This window comes from Trachemys scripta, chromosome 3 (genome assembly GCF_013100865.1).
Source record: "Trachemys scripta elegans isolate TJP31775 chromosome 3, CAS_Tse_1.0, whole genome shotgun sequence".
Classification (NCBI taxonomy): domain Eukaryota; kingdom Metazoa; phylum Chordata; order Testudines; family Emydidae; genus Trachemys; species Trachemys scripta.
This window is the reverse complement of record NC_048300.1, coordinates 16,062,697-16,080,753: the sequence shown is the minus strand read 5'-3', so window position 1 is coordinate 16,080,753 and position 18,057 is coordinate 16,062,697. Positions and strand designations below refer to the sequence as shown.

At 41.9% G+C, this 18,057-nt stretch overlaps 1 protein-coding gene across 1 annotated transcript in view; it reads left to right on the top strand.

The window, feature by feature from the left end:
* WDPCP (WD repeat containing planar cell polarity effector) overlaps nt 1-18,057 on the top strand; it is a 250,030-nt gene that overhangs the window by 117,389 nt on the left and 114,584 nt on the right. Inside the window, exons 9-10 of the mRNA XM_034764195.1 lie at nt 1,361-1,552; nt 12,909-13,518. Coding sequence (XP_034620086.1) covers nt 1,361-1,552; nt 12,909-13,518 — 802 coding nt within the window. The remainder of the gene's footprint in view (nt 1-1,360; nt 1,553-12,908; nt 13,519-18,057) is intronic.

Genomic DNA, 18,057 nt, shown 5'->3' with positions numbered 1-18,057 from the left:
GGATGTCATATATTTCTACTTTTAAATTGACAGAATTTGGGCAAATAAAAGTGCAGGATAAATTTCCTGAAAACATTGATCCTTTATAAGTTTTCCCTTCTGTGGTTTTTTAGTCAATTTCAATTTACTCAACATTGAGGAGAGAGTACAAGGTGATAAATGTTTACTATGAGAGAACAACATTGGTAATTACTTTGATTTCAGTTTCTTTTGATGTGTATTCAGGGGATGAAGAGGTCAATAATATTATGACCATGCAAATAGAAAAGGGTTCTTTTTGACCATATAAAAAACAGCAAAGGATTATTAAAGCATTAACCTTGATTTTAATGGCCTTGGTTGAGTGGTGAGATCACAATTTGGATGAGCCTGATTATTTACTAAATACAATACATAAATGCAACGGGTTCTTAACACCCATTGCACTCTGGCATTATCGCATTACTGCCATCCTTTGTTGCCTTGCAGACAGGAATATGAAAGCAATCTGTCATGTAGTGAGACTGGCTCCAGAAGCATTTCTCTGATAAGAAGACCCCCTGCCCTTTGCTAGTGTCTGGTCCAGTAGGCTTAGCCATGCGCTTAATCCCCAGAAAGTGGTTCGATTATTGCTGACCAGCAATGGCAAGATAGTTTTTTTTTTTCCCCTAGCTATCAACCTTCCATTAATTCCTTAAGCAGAAATGCGGTGCAATCTATATTTCCTTGGCATGTGTCACCCAGATGGTGCACTGCTCATGTTTTCAAATAACCATGCTCCAAAATAACATAGTTTGAATAATAAATTCCACAAATCCTTCCTGAGAAATAGAGGCACAATTCTCAAGAGCTGCATAAACTTTACGCATGATGCTGTAGCTCATCCACATTATGCAGAAAAGTATATAGTCTGTTACAAAGTGGGTATTTGTGGCTGGATTCCTTAATTTAGGGGGAAAATAAACATTCTCTTTTCAACATTGTGAGCTGTCTTTAATGTTTGATGATGTGTGTCTTAAACAGTAGCCTTAGCTCCTTGGTCAGCATCACAGAACTTGTCATTTAATATGGCTGGGTTTAAATCCTGTGTAGGTCGATGCTGTCAAGTAACCATGACTGTACATTTTGGTATTGATTGGAGTCATTGCAGTAAATTCCTGCTTAACTCACATCCTTCTCCTTCCCAATCCCTTCCCCATAGATAAAATTGTGGGCGAGCATGTGTCTTTCTGTCTGGAGAGAGATTTCTTACATTTAGATGTAACGTATATGAATATATGTACATGCATTGTCCTCTGTGGTGTATTTTTACTTGCAGTAAATGCTCCCAATATGTTGTTTTTATAACTTTAAATATTTCCTGCATTCTTTTCTCCATCAGATTTCTTATATTGATATACCTGGACCAGCAAGTAGAAGGATAAAACGTCACCTGTCAATAAATTGTATCCAAGATATGGTCATTTGCTGGTGGTCACTGACTAATGACGGAGCGTGGCCTTGGTCTCCTATTTCCAGTGAGAGGGACAGAGCCAACTTGTTGTTATTAGGCTGTGCGCATGGCAGACTAGAGGTAAAGTTCTGAACTGTATCTTATTACATAATTTTTTAGATTTGCTAACAAATAAGAACAATCAACTCAAGTTTATACCTGGGGTTTAAAAATAACAGCAGAGAAAAATGCCAGCCGTTCTAAAAACAGCAGTTCTCTAATTCATGACAAATAACTTAATATTATTAATATCTGAACATGATTTATTTTTATTTTCACTTCAAAATTGGAATCCATGTGCAATTCAATAAGGAAATTAAATGTATATAAGAGCATGTTATAACATTACCACTTTATAGAAAATATAGTGTAGGACAGCTAGCCTATAGAAAAAACTTGTAAATGGGCTAGCAGATGTGGGGTAGCCTGAATGCTCAAAAGTCAGAGTTTTACGTTGTTTTGAGATGCTATTATTTATATTACATTTTAAAATAACATTAAACGCACAGAAATGCACTCAAAAATAATAACAAACACTAATGTATCTGCTTTGTAAACTGGTTGTGTTAAAATCATGCAGCCAACCTTTTTTACTTCTGGTGAGAGAAACAGAGGTACAAAATTCCTAATAATAAAATCTGAATATGGTCTTCCAATTAGCCCAATAATTTAGGAGTTCAATCGGGGGGAGGGGAGGGTAGCACAAGGATAGAAGAATGTTTGAAAAAGTTTAAGCCAACACAGTGATGGGAGGTGCAAGTCAGGAGTTGCTAGGTAATGATTATAATGCTTATTTAGTACTATAGGATCTGTCCTCTTAATGTTATCTAAAGTATAATATGAATTTATATACCAGGGATCGGCAACCTTTGGCATGAGGCCCGCCAGGGGGCCAGTTTGTTTACCTGCCGCGCCTGCAGGTTCGGCCGATCGCGGCTCCCACTGGCCGCGGTTCGCTGCTCCAGGCCAATGGGGGCGGCAGGAAGCAGCGGCCAGCACATGCTTCGGCCCGCGCCGCTTCCCGCAGCCCCCATTGGCGTGGAGCAGCAAACCGCGGCCAGTGGGAACCGCGATCGGCCAAACCTGTGGATGCGGCAGGTAAACAAACTGGCCCAGCCCACCTGAGGGCTTACCCTGGTGGGCTGTGTGCCAAAGGTTGCCAATCCCAGTTATATACCAACACACGACAAGAAGTAAAAATTTGGGCCAGATATTCACATATCTCAGTCCTATTTCTAGCCTCAAGATATATGTAAATCCCTTATTGAGGAAGCNTACTACTATTTTCTGATTGTTACTAATATTTAGTTAAAGATATTTGAAGAGTTTTTAAAGTTATTTAATTAAATTGCTTCCTCAATAAGGGATTTACATATATCTTGAGGCTAGAAATAGGACTGAGATATGTGAATATCTGGCCCAAATTTTTACTTCTTGTCGTGTGTTGGTATATAACTGGGATTGGCAACCTTTGGCACACAGCCCACCAGGGTAAGCCCTCAGGTGGGCTGGGCCAGTTTGTTTACCTGCCGCATCCACAGGTTTGGCCGATCGCGGTTCCCACTGGCCGCGGTTTGCTGCTCCACGCCAATGGGGGCTGCGGGAAGCGGCGCGGGCCGAAGCATGTGCTGGCCGCTGCTTCCTGCCGCCCCCATTGGCCTGGAGCAGCGAACCGCGGCCAGTGGGAGCCGCGATCGGCCGAACCTGCAGGCGCGGCAGGTAAACAAACTGGCCCCCTGGCGGGCCTCATGCCAAAGGTTGCCGATCCCAGTTATATACCAACACACGACAAGAAGTAAAAATTTGGGCCAGATATTCACATATCTCAGTCCTATTTCTAGCCTCAAGATATATGTAAATCCCTTATTGAGGAAGCAATTTAATTAAATAACTTTAAAAACTCTTCAAATATCTTTAACTAAATATTAGTAACAATCAGAAAATAGTAGTAGTATGATCAACACCTTTCATCAATGCTTCATTTACTTGGCCTTTGTGTTTAGTTGCTGGCTGAGTGTTTGTTCCTTAAACTGCTGTAATCGATAATGGACAAGGCACTAAACTGGGACTCAGTTCTTATGGGGTCTGTTCCTAGTTATGAAGGAAATGCAGTCTCCTGGTCAGAGCAGGGCATCTTTCTCTGCTGTAGGCACCAGGCCAGCTTCATTTTAAAATTTTCACCTTACATAAGAAATTTGATTCAAATATTCTCAAATGGATTTCACTAACTAAAGCCTATACATGACCTTTTCACAATAGTCCCCTTGTGTAAGCAACGGTATCTATTCCTTTATAATGGAGATGTATCAGAGTTCTAGTGTCTTAGAATTATTGCCTTGATAACCAGTGATCCTTATGAATTTTTCCCTTGACATTTTCTATATATATTGGAAATGTTATGGAAGAAGAAAATGTAGTTGATACAGTCTGTCTATATTATTTCTAAGGTCTGATTTCTATCACTGTGGTATTTAAGTACCAGAGTATCTGAACTGTCATAGCAAGGCGCATTCTAGCCACATTTCTTTCAGTTAGCCTCCCACCATTAGTGGTCATCTTTGACTCTTCCCTTTCCACACATCCACACTGTTGTCAAATCCTGGTGCTGTTTTCTCCACAACGTATCAAAGTACAGGTCTGTCTCATCTTACGCTGGGGTTACATTCCACAGTCAGCGCCTAAAGCGAAAATCGCGTATAGTCAAAATTACATTGCATGTAATGGCGGGCGGAATCGCCCTCACTACAGAAACAGTATTTAAATTGTTATTTTTCTCTTTTTTTTTGTTTTGTTTTGTTTGTTTTTGCCGACCACATAAAGCTTAAATCGCGCATGTTAAATGCGCCTAAGATGTGACAGACCTGTATATGACCTGTTCTTTCTGTCCCAACAGATAAAAAGCTTGTCTACTCTTTGGTCAGTTTCTTACAATCTCTTCCTCTGTGGCCTCTTTGAGTCCCACATTGCTCCTCTCAGTCCATCCAGAATGCAGTTTCTCAAATGATCTAAATGCCTTGCGATCAGATGACATCATTCTTCTTTTTGAATCTCTGCCCTGGCTCCCCCATAATTAAATGCTAGTAACAATCAGAAAACAGTCATATGATCAGGTACTGTACCATGTTTAAACTTCTCATTCTCCACTTTTATATTACGTAACTTTCGGTTCATAACTTCACCTGACTGCCGTTGCAGATCTTATTGTGACCCCCACTTACCTCCTTGCTCCACCAATGATGCCAGCTTTTCCATCCCTTTTGTTTTTCTCTCCTTTCCATACCTTCTTCCCGATGCCCCCTATAATGGCCCTCCTAAGCCAAACAGAACTGGCTCCCAGTCTCTCTGTATTCAAATCTTTCCTAAAGACTGATGAGGCCAAACTTTTCCCCAAGATGTGGTGCTGTGACATTGTCCACATGCATTGGGGAGATGCACATTGCACATACAGTGGGGTTGTTCCGGATCCTAGCAATGCTTTCTTTTAATGAGGAAAAATAGATTTTTTTTAAAATGTAACATCCAGTATGAAGGGGACCTTGTGAATTGTGTTGTATAGAGGGTTTTTTTTTACATGTATTAAGTCTGAGACTAAAGCGTAGATAACATCTCTTTAAAAACAGGAGCAGATGCTTTCATAGAGTCTTTTGAGGGGAAATAGGAACAAATTAAAACCTATAATAACCAAGCAGTACTTTCAATATTTTAAGTCACATGGTACACAGTAAAAAAAAAAAAAAAAAAAAAAACCTCCTGGAATGATAGATTGCAATTTTGTTTACTGGAGAATGCAGTTTAAGATTACTATATTTATGTAAGGTTTTTAATAACAGTTTGCTGTACAAAATCTTTGATTGCTTTACTGTTTTTAATACAGGAACCATTTGGATGTGTTAAATTGTATAGGATTTGGTGGGGACCAGCCCCCAAAAGAGAAATATGAAGGTGCTTTTCTTTTTAACGAGTCCATATACAAATATATTTATTCTACTCTTTCTATTGGTAATAGTGTGCATGGTCAGGGATGCTATTTAAGTTGTTCTCCTGTGGAGCTGGTGCTGCTGTTTAGCTTTTAAAAATAAACAGAGGAATGAATCTTCAGGAAATCATTTAAAACTATTTTCTTATGAATCGATAAGATCTAACATGAAATCATCCTTGGATTAAATGTTTTGTGAGAAACATGGTGAAAACAACAGCATAGACTTTATTCCGCAAATATGAATTAAGTGATAATGGTGCCAATGATCAGATGCTGTGATACTTTCCATTTGTCTTGTCATGTTTATTTTCACCGCAGTTGCCCTTTTTTAGGATAATTGAAATTACTTTTTATTCCTGTGGAAAAAATAATTTGTCTATGAAAGAATATTATGTTTCTTTCTCCCCCCATGACTGTCCTTAGTAGTTAGTCCTTCTGAGTTATTTGCTCTCAAACTTGGAAGCGGTGCGGGCCGAGGCATGTATAAACATAGTTGACCTTTTATGAGTCAGATATATCCTTTAACAATTACAGGATTCAGAAAGAAAGGTACGCTCTATGTGACTGAATAGTTGCAATACCTAACACAGCCATGAAGCAGAGAATGTAAAATTTTTGATGTCACATTGGGCTAAAAGTTCAATGAATAAATATAGAACAAAGACGATGGTGATAAATTTAAAAGAAAATAAGAATAGATGTTAGGTGGAGATGTAGATGAATGAGACGGTCTGTGAAACTGTAAATACAATGCAGCAAATAAGCAGTCTGTAGTTGGAGTCTTGAGTTCTTATTTAAAATGAGTTCAAAAAGGGGTTTATTTTTTCTTCTTTACGTTGTCTAGGACACTTTACCCTAGAGTGCATCACACTTCCCACTCAACATTTCTAATTAAAGTGTTTGTTGCTGTTTGGAATCTCATGGTGTGAAATTAAACTAGCAGTTTTCTAACATGCATAAAGTAAATCAAACATTTTCTCATCTAAAAGACAGACAATTCAGTCACAGAGAGCTTATTTCTATGTTTCCTTTGTTTTCTTTTTTATCTGCTTGGTAAGCCAATTTTCTGCTTAGAATCTACTGTTTAAAACTCTTAATTCATTCAGTATGTGGGCTTTATCCTTTCCCAGTACGCTCTGCAAAAGGCTGCAATTATTTCACCGTGTAAAAGTTTGCACAGAGGAGGGTGCTACTACCTAAATAAGGTTTATTATTTTCTTTCAAACATCCAAATAAGAGAGAACTAACAGAGCTCAGGTGCTTCCGTTACAAAGATGAAAAGATTTAATTCCTTAACTTCGAATGTTATGATTTTTGAGTTTAGATTTTAGAGGGTAGAGCATACAATAGCTCTCATTCTGCTGATTAGCTAATGCAGAGCATAGGCCACTGTAATGGAAAAAAGAATGGAAATATGCAACACTGGTGCATGACAGCTGCTTTAATAGGGAACACATACATAAATTACAATGCAAAACATTTTAAAATACATTTACTACAATTTGTGGTGCAGTGGTTACAAAACTAAAAAGGAGTACTTCTTTACAGAATATAATTGGTTCTACTTCATGAAAATTACCTTCAGAAATCTCCCTTTGGAGTCACAACCCATAGTATGAACTCTGGAACTGTGGCCAACAGCTGTCCTAAGATGGAGGCTGCAAACTTAGATCTATCTATGTAAAGGAGGTACTACCCTGTTCTCCTTCCCTAATCCCTGCCTCTTTTCTGTACATTATGTGCAGCTTCCCTGCCTACTTCCCTTGAGCACCTGAGAAAACTCGATCTCCTCAGTTCCCAATCCCAGGCAGATAGAGCACTGCACTGTAGCCATTAACACTTCACATTTAGTCGGCATAAATGATTAAATGCGGAGTCTAAGTTAGATGCCTGCTCTGGGGGTGGGAGGAGACGCAGTCTAATAGGGAGCTTAAAAAAGGTTAAAATTGTTGGGTTGTTTCCTTGTCACCTAAATTTCACATTCCTCCTTCCATTTATCGCCCTTGTTCATTAGAAGATAAAAATAGGTTGCATGTGCCATAACGTTTTGTTGCCATAACATTTTGTTCTCTGAGAGTTCTTGGCATCCATGTTGGAGCTCAGAGGACACCATTTTCCCTTGCATCCCCTTAATGTACTTCCAAAGTTAGATCTGTACTCTAGGGAAGGTTTCTGTTGTCAGTGGGCTTGGGATCAAGCCCCTGATGAGAAGGAAGAGAATACAAAGAGCCTGGAGAGCTTTAAATAGTCAAGTGAACAATCAGAATCTAAATGGAACCATTTGAAAGAGCTCTTCTGATACCTTAAAAGATTTGGCCTATAATGGCTGAAACAAAAACAGGACAATAAGACTCTTAGGGACAAAATATTGTGTGAGTTTTAGCTTTAGGAAATTGTAATGCTTGGGGCTTGTCAACCTGGTTTTAGAAATCACATCGCCGTAATGCGCATTGCTGCACCATGTAAACAAGCCCTTAAATCAACACCCCCTCAAAATGCAGACATCTTAATATGTCAGGTCATTGTTTTCCTCATAACATTGCTTTCCTTACCCACAAACAGAGGTACCAGCCTCCCTAATTTTCCATAATCCTCCCAATTAATTTTGCAATTACATTTAAAAGGTAGGATTAAGTGTGTTGTGTGTCACCCACCCCTCAGGTCAGATAAGAACAGTGCTGTGACTGTGGGAGGCATTCTTCTCCGTCACCAGAGCCCCATGCAGTGGCGCTCACAGCCAGGCTATATGCATATCACACGGGGTGTACCATTTTGTCAGCCAGGGTGAGGGTCCTCGGTCATGTTTTTGAGGTCCCATGGTAGGCGGAGTTGGTTCTAGGCCAGGGCCCAAACACATGGCAGCTGTGTCACCACTGCAGGAAGCAGAGGGCCAGGCCAAGAACACCAGCAGTGTGTGTCAGGGACGACATGCTGGCCCCCTGTGCCTTCTTCTCCAGTGTGGCCAGCAGTAGTGTCTGGGCCACACAGGCTTCTCCAGGTCTGTGACACTCCAAGCAACTGCCTGTGGCACCAGTAAGTACTCTCCACATGCCCCAGTGCCGCCTGCACATGATATTGGTGCCTCCTCTCCCTGAGCCTGGCTGCCGATGGCCAGCTACCTCCGCTTCCCCCAACCAACCCCCCCTCTATCCCTGCATCTCCACTTCCCCAGCTCAGCAAGCAGCTCCTTTCAGCCCCATCTCTGCTCTCCCATCCCCACCTAACGCCTCTTCAGCCCAGCCAGCCGCTCCACGCCAGCACCCCTAGACCTCCCCCGTCTCCCACCTTGGTGTACCCAGAGAGAAATTTCTGCATGATGCAGTTAGAGCACAACATGCAGCCTGTGGCTTGGGCAGTGAATCCAGCACCCTACTGACAAAGTGAGCCAAATACGCAAAAAATTCCACGCAAAATGGTTTCAGAATTGCTTGCGCAGGAGTGAGGGTACGACCCATAGCACTGTCAGACCTGGTCTGGGCTATTGATGTTGCTACATGTTTCTTCAGCTAGTACCACTGTTGTTTTTACTCTCACATCCACAGAAGTCCCTCTGAAATGCACCACAAGCATTCAAGGCACTACTCCAGAGCCCCCATCTGTGTTTGGCTTTGCACGTTTGGCACTTGCTGCTGCTCCAAGCAACCTCCCTGATTTTTTTCATAAATGGCCCTGGAAGTCTCAGAGCAAGGCTGGCACCTTGACATAAACCTTTTTCATTTTATAATGTATCGTCAGTCACATTCATATGTAATGACTGAGGGAGCCATTTTGGAAAAATATAGCCTAGAACCTTCACCTTCTCTTCCCTCACCACCTTTCTAGGTAGCCCCAATGTACAAATATTGTGTGCCATTCAGACATTTTCTGACAGTTCAGCTCAGGAACAAAACATGGTGACTTGGAAGAAAGTGTACCTTTTCCACAAACCTTCACACAAACAAACCTCTGTTCACATCAATGTTCAAGAAAAGTAAAGGCAAATATGGTACAAACATAGCAACTCAAAAATACTCACCAATAATTTTTCCCACTGTTTACCTGGGTTTAGTTATGTCTCCTCTGTATTGGTGAAGATCTCCCCACCAGAGCTTGCATATATCATTTAGGTCACTTTAACATACAGGTATAAGCATCCATTATTACTTGGTGACTTCTAATCAAATATAGCTTATACAACAAACACTGCATATACCATACTCCATTTTATGTGCCATTTAGGTTTGATTTCGCATCATTAAAATCAAGGGAGTTATTCCATTGACTGGAATGGGAGCACGATTGAGTCCCCTTGCTCAATACTGAATGGAAACCGATGTCTCTTGTTTTTCCATCTCCTGCCCCTTTTGAATGAGTTAGTTCAAAAGACCCCTTTGAACCTGGGGGAGGCATGAAATAGATAGATAAACTATCCATTTTGCATATACTATCGGGTATCACAGAAAGCTCCAGCCCGCTTCCTTTCTCATAGCCCCTGGATTCCTGGGAGCAAATATCTTTTGCTTCCTAAGGACCTACTGGGTGCTATTTAAGCTGTTCCAACCCTTGCTCACAGAGTTGGACAGAAGATCATTCCTTAGTCACAGTTTTAGAGTTCTTGTATTTCCCTTACCCCAATTTATATCAAATGTGATTTCTGTTGCGTCACAGAGATGAATTCTCATCAAATACATTTTGAAAATCTAAGCATATACCATCCTCTCTCTTCCCTCTGTCTCCACTGCAGTAATATCTTTGAGGAGGTCCATGCTTAATCACACTTGCCACTCTTGCCTTTTTGCCCAGTATGGAAGTAACCAGAATCAATTTATATTGAGTTTCTCTGACTGTTTCTCAAATATTTTCTACTTTTTTTGCAGGCAATTTCCTACACATTTACAGGACTCTAATAAAAACATTATCTAGTTTCTCTGTAGCAACATCCAAAATCACTTCATTAACCTTTACTGATCTTCTATCCAAAACATCTGTGGTGTTTATAGAATATTTCTCTTTGCAGGCATAATATCAAAACTCACACCTCCTGTTTTATTTTGCCTATCCATTTGGTAAACATAATTGTTGTATTGGATATAACTGACCTAGTATAAAGTAATAAAATGTACCTCCTTTATGCTAATAATATTCTATTTATACTCAATGTTCTATAACTCCAGTTCAGCAATATATGCCCCTGGTACAGGACCGGCTCCAGCATTTCTGCCGCCACAAGCAAAAAAAATAAAAAAATTTAAAAATAAAAAGGCCACGATCTGCGGCGGCATTTGGAAAAAAAAAAAAGCCGCGATCGGCGGCGGCAGTTCAGCGGCAGGTCCTTCACTCCTAGAGGGAGTGAGGGACCTGCCGCCCCCAAATTGCCACAGGTGCCGCCCCTCTCCCTTGGCTACCCCAAGCACCTGCTTGTTAAGGTGGTGCCTGGAGCCTGCCCTGCCCTGGCATCTATATATTGTTGGTCTTTAGCTTTGTTGCCCTTGGCTTACCTTGTCATTACATTCTCAGTGGGTCAGTTTCACTGGGGCTAGTCCCCATAATGCAACTGAAATGAACAGAAATCAAAATCAGGTGCACTGACTACTAGATATGTATCTTCCTTCATATCTAGACAGTGCTCTCTATTCTGTTCTTCCCTCATTGCTAATCTAAAACTAGGTTAGTGATTTTTGTATTATCAGCCAGCCAGTTTGCTGCCATATAGTTGAGCTAATCCGTTGCTGCTTTAGTGCTCAGTTTCTCAAAATTAGCTTCAGTTGAGTAAACTGCCAAAACAAAACCTTCTAACCAGACTGGCCAACTACCTATTCATCCTAAATAGTCTGTTTATAAATTTACCAGTCCTCACTTCAGCAATACCGCTGAATATTAGAATGAATTTTTTTTTTGTCTCAGTTACAGGGCAAGAGATCTAAATTCTGCACTGGGCTATAGACTCATACAACCTCAGCATAGTCAAAATGATAAACTACTTTGAGTTAGGTTTCCACTTCTTATATTTCTATATTTTGAGTTCTGACTAAAACACGGTGTTCCTTTTTTTTTTTTTTTTTTTTTTTTGATCCCCCTCCAGGCTAATGATCTGCTCAGTCAACTAATCAGGTTTATTATCCATCTTTTTAACTGCTGCTTGCATGCTGCCTGACCTCAAAATAAGTTTTACTGACATTTCTGCCTTTAGGGCCTCCAAAAATATTGGCAGGTCAGCAGCATTGGAATATAGTTTAAGGGGTTGTATGGGTGTAACTGAGGGCAGAGTTTGGCAGAGTCAAATACAAACAAGCTCATCCCTCTCTTTCTCCTAGGGAAACACTTTTGCTAACTGATTGGCTCTCTCTCTTTAAGAGAAATAGCTATTTATAAAGTAGGCTAGTTATTTATCTACTGCCTATTTTTTCCCATAGCTTCTCTGCTCAAGTACACACCCAGTAGCTCTTGGACTCCACTCTTTTCTTCATCCCTTTACAGTACTTCCTGCCTTTCCGTACCACAAGTTCTTACAGTTATCCATCTGTTGTCTTTGTATCATCCTGGTTTTGTGCTCTGCCTCTAGTTTATTCAACCCGCAATTTTTACAGCTAGTCCTCCTTCTCTGTTTTCATACAGTCAAGTATCAGAGGGGTAGCCGTGTTAGTCTCAATCTGTAAAAAGCAACAGAGGGTCCTGTGGCACCTTTAAGACTAACAGAAGCATTGGGAGCATAAGCTTTCGTGGGTAAGAACCTCACTTCTTCTTGCATCTGAAAAACTGAGATTCTTACCCACGAAAGCTTATGCTCCCAATATTTCTGTTAGTCTTAAAGGTGCCACAGGACCCTCTGTTGCTTTTCATACAGTCATTTACTCTGAATCTAAACCAGCTAGGTTTCATTTGTGAACCTCTCCTCATCTTGCATTAACTATCACAGGTTTTTGATATATACTGTTTCTAGCACTGCTGTACAACTAACAATGCCCACACAGCATTTGCTCTTACCACATCCCAGAGCAAACAATCACAAACATTTTGCTCTTGATACACTGTGTAATTTTTTTGAAGTTGTTGATTTTTTTTTTAGTGAATCATCAGCTTTTCTTGGCATCAGTCAGCAGCTTATTTCCTTGTTTTCTTCTAGGAATGAGACTGTTGCAAGGGCTATCTGTTCTTGTGTCTTCTGTTCGGCTAACCTCCTAAGCAATCTGTGTGGACAAAGAATGTTCAGGCTGTGTTGTGTTATATTTTTGCCAAACAGATTACCCTTTAAAAATAAACAAAAGGTTTACAAATCAATTTGTAAAATATGATAATTTGTTTGGTTTATTGAGCTGCGAGACTATGGTGTGGCTTTTATATTCTAAATTGTTAGCATTTCATTAAATATAATTGATAGATTTGTTTTGCGGAATTTATATGGAAGATTATATTTTGCAAACTGTAAAAATACGAATGAATCATTATAAATGACTCAAAATATTCTGGATTTTTTTTCAGGTTCTGAGTTACATCCATACAGAATGGGATCCACTTGATGCTAGCTTTAGCACTAATCAGCCTTATCAGGTTCACACAGTGGAGCACTCTATCAGCGCAGACAAAGAGCCCATGGCTGACAGCTGCATCTATGAGTGGGTTAGGAACAAACTTCAGTGCATGGCAGTCACCAGAATACCACTAAGATCCAAGGCCATCAGTTGTTGCAGGAACATTGCAGAAGACAAGCTGGTCCTGGGCTGTGAAGATTCTTCAATAATTCTGTATGAAGCCCACCAGAGAGTGACTCGGTTAGCCCAGGCAGAACTATTGCCTTCTTTAATAAACTACCACCCCAGTGGAGCCATATTTCTGGTTGGCAGCTCTCAAGGGGAGCTGCAGCTTTTTGACATGGCACTGTCCCCAATTAAAATACAGCTTTTGACAGAAGACTGCTCACCTAAAGCAACTTTGCAATTCAGTAAACGGTTTGATGTGTCTAGCAGCCTCATCCAGATACAATGGGCAGCTCCTCACACCGCGTCTGACAGCGACAACAGCATGGATGTTCATGACCTTCTATTAATTCGGTTTGACAAAGGACCTTTAGGAGTACTTCAGTTTAAACTTGGTAAGTCACTCAGCACGTGTACTGTACATTAAGGTCTCTAGGCAATACCCCTTCTTCACCAGCTTCTCTCATTTTGAAGGATATCGCTCACTTTAGTCTCAAAATTGTTTATGTTCCAAATAAATTTGATGTCCCCCATATAGTGACTAACATAATGGAAACCTGGCCTGTGATGGGGGCTCCTAGGTGCAACTACAACAAAAATAGTTTTATTGTTAAAAGTTATTTACATCAGAAATAGCAAAACAGAGTTCTTTTCTGAGTGCTTGCATATGCCCATTCCACTGTAGATGCCTTTGCATGAAGACAGAGAACTTTTTCCTTTACGGGTACCCATTGAGGTGGCTCATGCACCCTACACACGCTCATGCAACTAGACAAGGGTATAGAGGGGCAGGGCCGTCCCAGTCCCCCTTTTCACCCCCCCCTTGGTCGGTAGTCAGAATGTGTGTGCGTGAGCTTCTCACGCTCTTTCCTGTTCTCTCTTTAGAAAAACTTTTTCTCAAGTTTTGTAAATAGTATAGTTGTAGTTATAGTTTTAGTCAGTGGTACTCGTTTATGAAAGATTCTTGGTTTTTATCTTATTTTTCTTCAAGCGTTTAGCTCGGTATCGGAGCATGCCTAAGTCTCTGGGATTTAAGCACTGTTCGGCTATTACAAGTCTATGCCTCTCAGTGATCCTCACTCCCGCTCTTTAAAGTGTTCGGGAGAAGGACCCCTGTCTGTAAGGGGTTTAAGACCAGGACTAAGAAGCTGGGGGAAGTTTGACTTCGAGATATCCTGATGGAAGCAGCTTTGCATCCCCCGTTTGGAATCCAGCCACTTGCTACATGGGGATTGTGACTCAACTCTGCCTCAGAATGCACCACCACACCCGGCAGCATCCTAGTGTTGAAATTTGTAGAGAAGTGGCCAGATGATGCTAAAGAGGAGTTCAGAGCTCTTGTAAGTAAAAGCTCTTGTAAGTGAAAGCCTGGAAGCAAGATCATCTTTACAGGCTGCATTGGATGAGGCAGATTCAGCAGCTCAGGTGATGGCAACAGCAGTCACTATGCATCGTGCTTCTTGGCTGCAGTCATCGGACAATTGAAGTCCAACAGACAATTGAGGACTTGCCCTTTGAGGGCCCAGATTTACTTCCTGAGAAGGCAGATGAAGCTTTGCATTCTCTTAAGGATTCTAGGGTAACCCTCATGTCTTTTGGGCATTTGTACCCCAGGCCCTAAGAGAAAGCAATTTTGCCCACAGGTCCAGCAAAGGTACCCATTCTGCCTGATAAGGCAGCTTGCTCAGTCCAGGACATGGTATAAGTCTCAGAGGAAGAGACCTCTTGGAGTCATAGAATCATAGAATATCAGGTTTGGAAGGGACCTCAGAAGGTCATCTAGTCCAACCCCCTGCTCAAAGCAAGACCAATCCCCAACTAAATCATCCCAGCCAGGGCTTTGTCAAGCCTGACTTTAAAAACCTCTAAGGAAGGAGATTCCATCACCTCCCTAGGTAATCCATTCCAGTGCTTCACCACCCTCCTAGTGAAAAAGTTTTTCCTAATATCCAACCTAAACCTCCCACACTGCAACTTGAGACCATTACTCCTTGTTCTGTCGTCTGCTACCACTGAGAACAGCCTAGATCCATCCTCTTTGGAACCCCCTTTCAGGTAGTTGAAAGCAGCTATCAAATCCCCCCTCATTCTTCTCTTCTGCACACTAAATAATCCCAGTTCCCTCAGCCTCTTCTCGTAAGTCGTGCTCCAGCCCCCTAATCATTTTTGTTGCCCTCTGCTGGACTCTTTCCAATTTTTCCACATCCTTCTTGTAGTGTGGGGCCCAAACCTGGACACAGTACTCCAGATGAGGCCTCACCAATGCCAAATAGAAGGGAATGTTCACATCCTTGATCTGCTGGCAATGCTCCTACATATACAGCCCAAAATGCCGTTAGCCTTCTTGGCAACAAGGGCATACTGTTGACTCATATCCAGCTTCTAGTCCATTGTAACCCTTAGGTCCTTTTCTGCAGAACTGCTGCCTAGCCACTCGGTCCCTAGTCTGTAGCAGTGCATGGGATTCTTCCATCCTAAGTGCAGGACTCTGCACTTGTCCTTGTTGAACCTCATCAGATTTCTTTTGGCCCAATCCTCTAATTTGTCTAGGTCTCTCTGTATCCTATCCCTACCCTCCAGTGAATCTACCACTCCTCCCAGGTTAGTGTCATCTTCAAACTTCCTGAGGGTGTAATCCATGCCATCCTCGAGATCATTAATGAAGATATTGAACAAAACCGACCCTTGGGGCACTCCGCTTGATACTGGCTGCCAACTAGACATTGATCACTACCCATTGAGCCTGATGATCTAGCCAGCTTTCTATCCACCTTATAGTCCATTCATCCAGCCCATACTTCTTTAACTTGCTGGCAAGAATACTGTGGGAGACCGTATCAAAAGCTTTCCTAAAGTCAAGGAATAACCCGTCCACTGCTTTCCCCTCATCCACAGAGCCAGTTATCTCATCATAGAAGGCAATTATGTTAGTCAGGCATGACTTGCCCTTGGTGAATCCATGCCGACTGTTCCTGATCACTTTCTTCTCCTCGAACTGCTTCAAAATTGATTCCTCGAGGACCTGCTCCATTATTTTTCCAGGGACTGAGGTGAGGCTCTCTGGCCTGTAGTTCCCCGGATCCTCCTCCTTCCCTTTTTAAAAGATGGGCACTACACTAGCCTTTTTCCAGTCATCCAGGACCTCCTCTGATTGCCATGAGTTTTCAAAGATAATGGCCAATGGCTCTGCAATCACATCTGCCAACTCCTTTAGCACCCTCGGATGCAGCGCATCCGGGCCCGTGGGCTTGTGCTCATCCAGCTTTTCTAAATAGTCCTGAACCACTTCTTTCTCCACAGCAGGCTGGTCACGTCCTCCCCATGCTGTGCTGCCCAGTGCAGTAGTCTGGGAGCTGACCTTGTTCGTGAAGACAGAGGCAAAAAAAGCATTGAGTACATTAGCTTTTTCCACAGCCTCTGTCACTAGTTTGCCTCCCTCATTCAGTAAGGGGCCCACATTTTCCGTGACCACCTTCTTGTTGCTAACATACCTGTAGAAACCTTTCTTGTTACTCTTAACATCCCTTGCTAGCTGCAACTCTAATTGTGATTTTGCCTTCCTGATTTCACTCCTGCATGCCTGATCAATATTTTTATACTCCTCAGTGGTCATTTGTCCAATCTTCCACTTCTTGTAAGCTTCTTTTTTGTGTTTAAGATCAGCAAGGATTTCACTGTTAAGCCAAGTTGGTCGCCTGTCATATTTACTATCACATAGCATTTTGTACATACGTGACTCAGCACAGCAGACTTCACCTTAGAGTCATGCAGAGGTGGTTGAAGTCTGTCTATCGTCTCTCTCATCATCCGCTGGACTTGCTGATTCACATACCTACAAATGTTTTGTCATCCCTGGACTGCCACTGTATGCAATCGGGTTCCTTTTGCCCAAACCCTGTCCTCCATGACCATAGTCACAGAGGCTTCATCTCTAAGTTGGCGGGGAGCTCATTTAGGGGCCTTTCAGACTCAAGATCTCTGGTCAAATCAGGATCTCTCCCTCCACATCAGAGTTCAAGAACTTCGACCTATCTGCCTGGCCTTTCAAGTGTTTCTTCCCCACATCCCAGGTTTTTCTGTAAGGGTGCACATAGATAACACTGCTACAGTGTTCTGTCTAAACAACCAGGGAGGTGACAGGTCAGATCCCTGTGCCAAGAGGCAATGAACCTCTAGTCTTTCTGCATCAGGAACAAGATTACACTCAAAGCATCTCATCTTCCTGAGTCTCAGAACTGTCTGGTAGACCATCTCAGCAGATCATTCAGCAAAGATATGAATGTCCCTCAGACCTGACATAGCAAAGTCTATTTTTCAGATATGGGGAATGCCAGAAGTAGACCTATTCACCACCCAACAGAACAGGAAGCATCACCAGTTCTGTTCAAGAGCAGGTCATTGTCCAGGGTCTGTGTCAGATGCCTTCCTTCTGTCCTGGAAAGGGAAATGTCTTTACACTTTTCCTCCCATTCCTGTGGTGCCGAGAGTTTTGAGCAAGCTCAGACATGATCACTCCCTCCTAATTTCGATAGCACCAGTCGGACCCCATCAGCCTTCATTTTCAGACCTGATGATCCTTTTGATACCATACTTCTCCCTCAGATTTTGGACATAGTTTTATAGACCACAGGCAGACTCTGCGTCCCAGCTCTCTTGGTTGACACCTGACTGCTCGGATGATCAGTGGTTAACTCCCCAGGAATCTGTCTGTTCCGTTGGAATGCAAAAATGTTATTTTAAATATCAGAAAACCCTCCAGCAGGTATATTTACTTCAAAAAATGGAAGATGTTGTCTGTGGTCCCAGCAAAAAGATACCTGACCTTCACAGGCTCCCATTCATCATAATCTGGATTATCTGCGTCACCTAAAGGAAAAAAGACTTTCTGTCCGGTCCCTGAGGATTCGTTGGGCAGCTGTCTCCAGATTCCATCC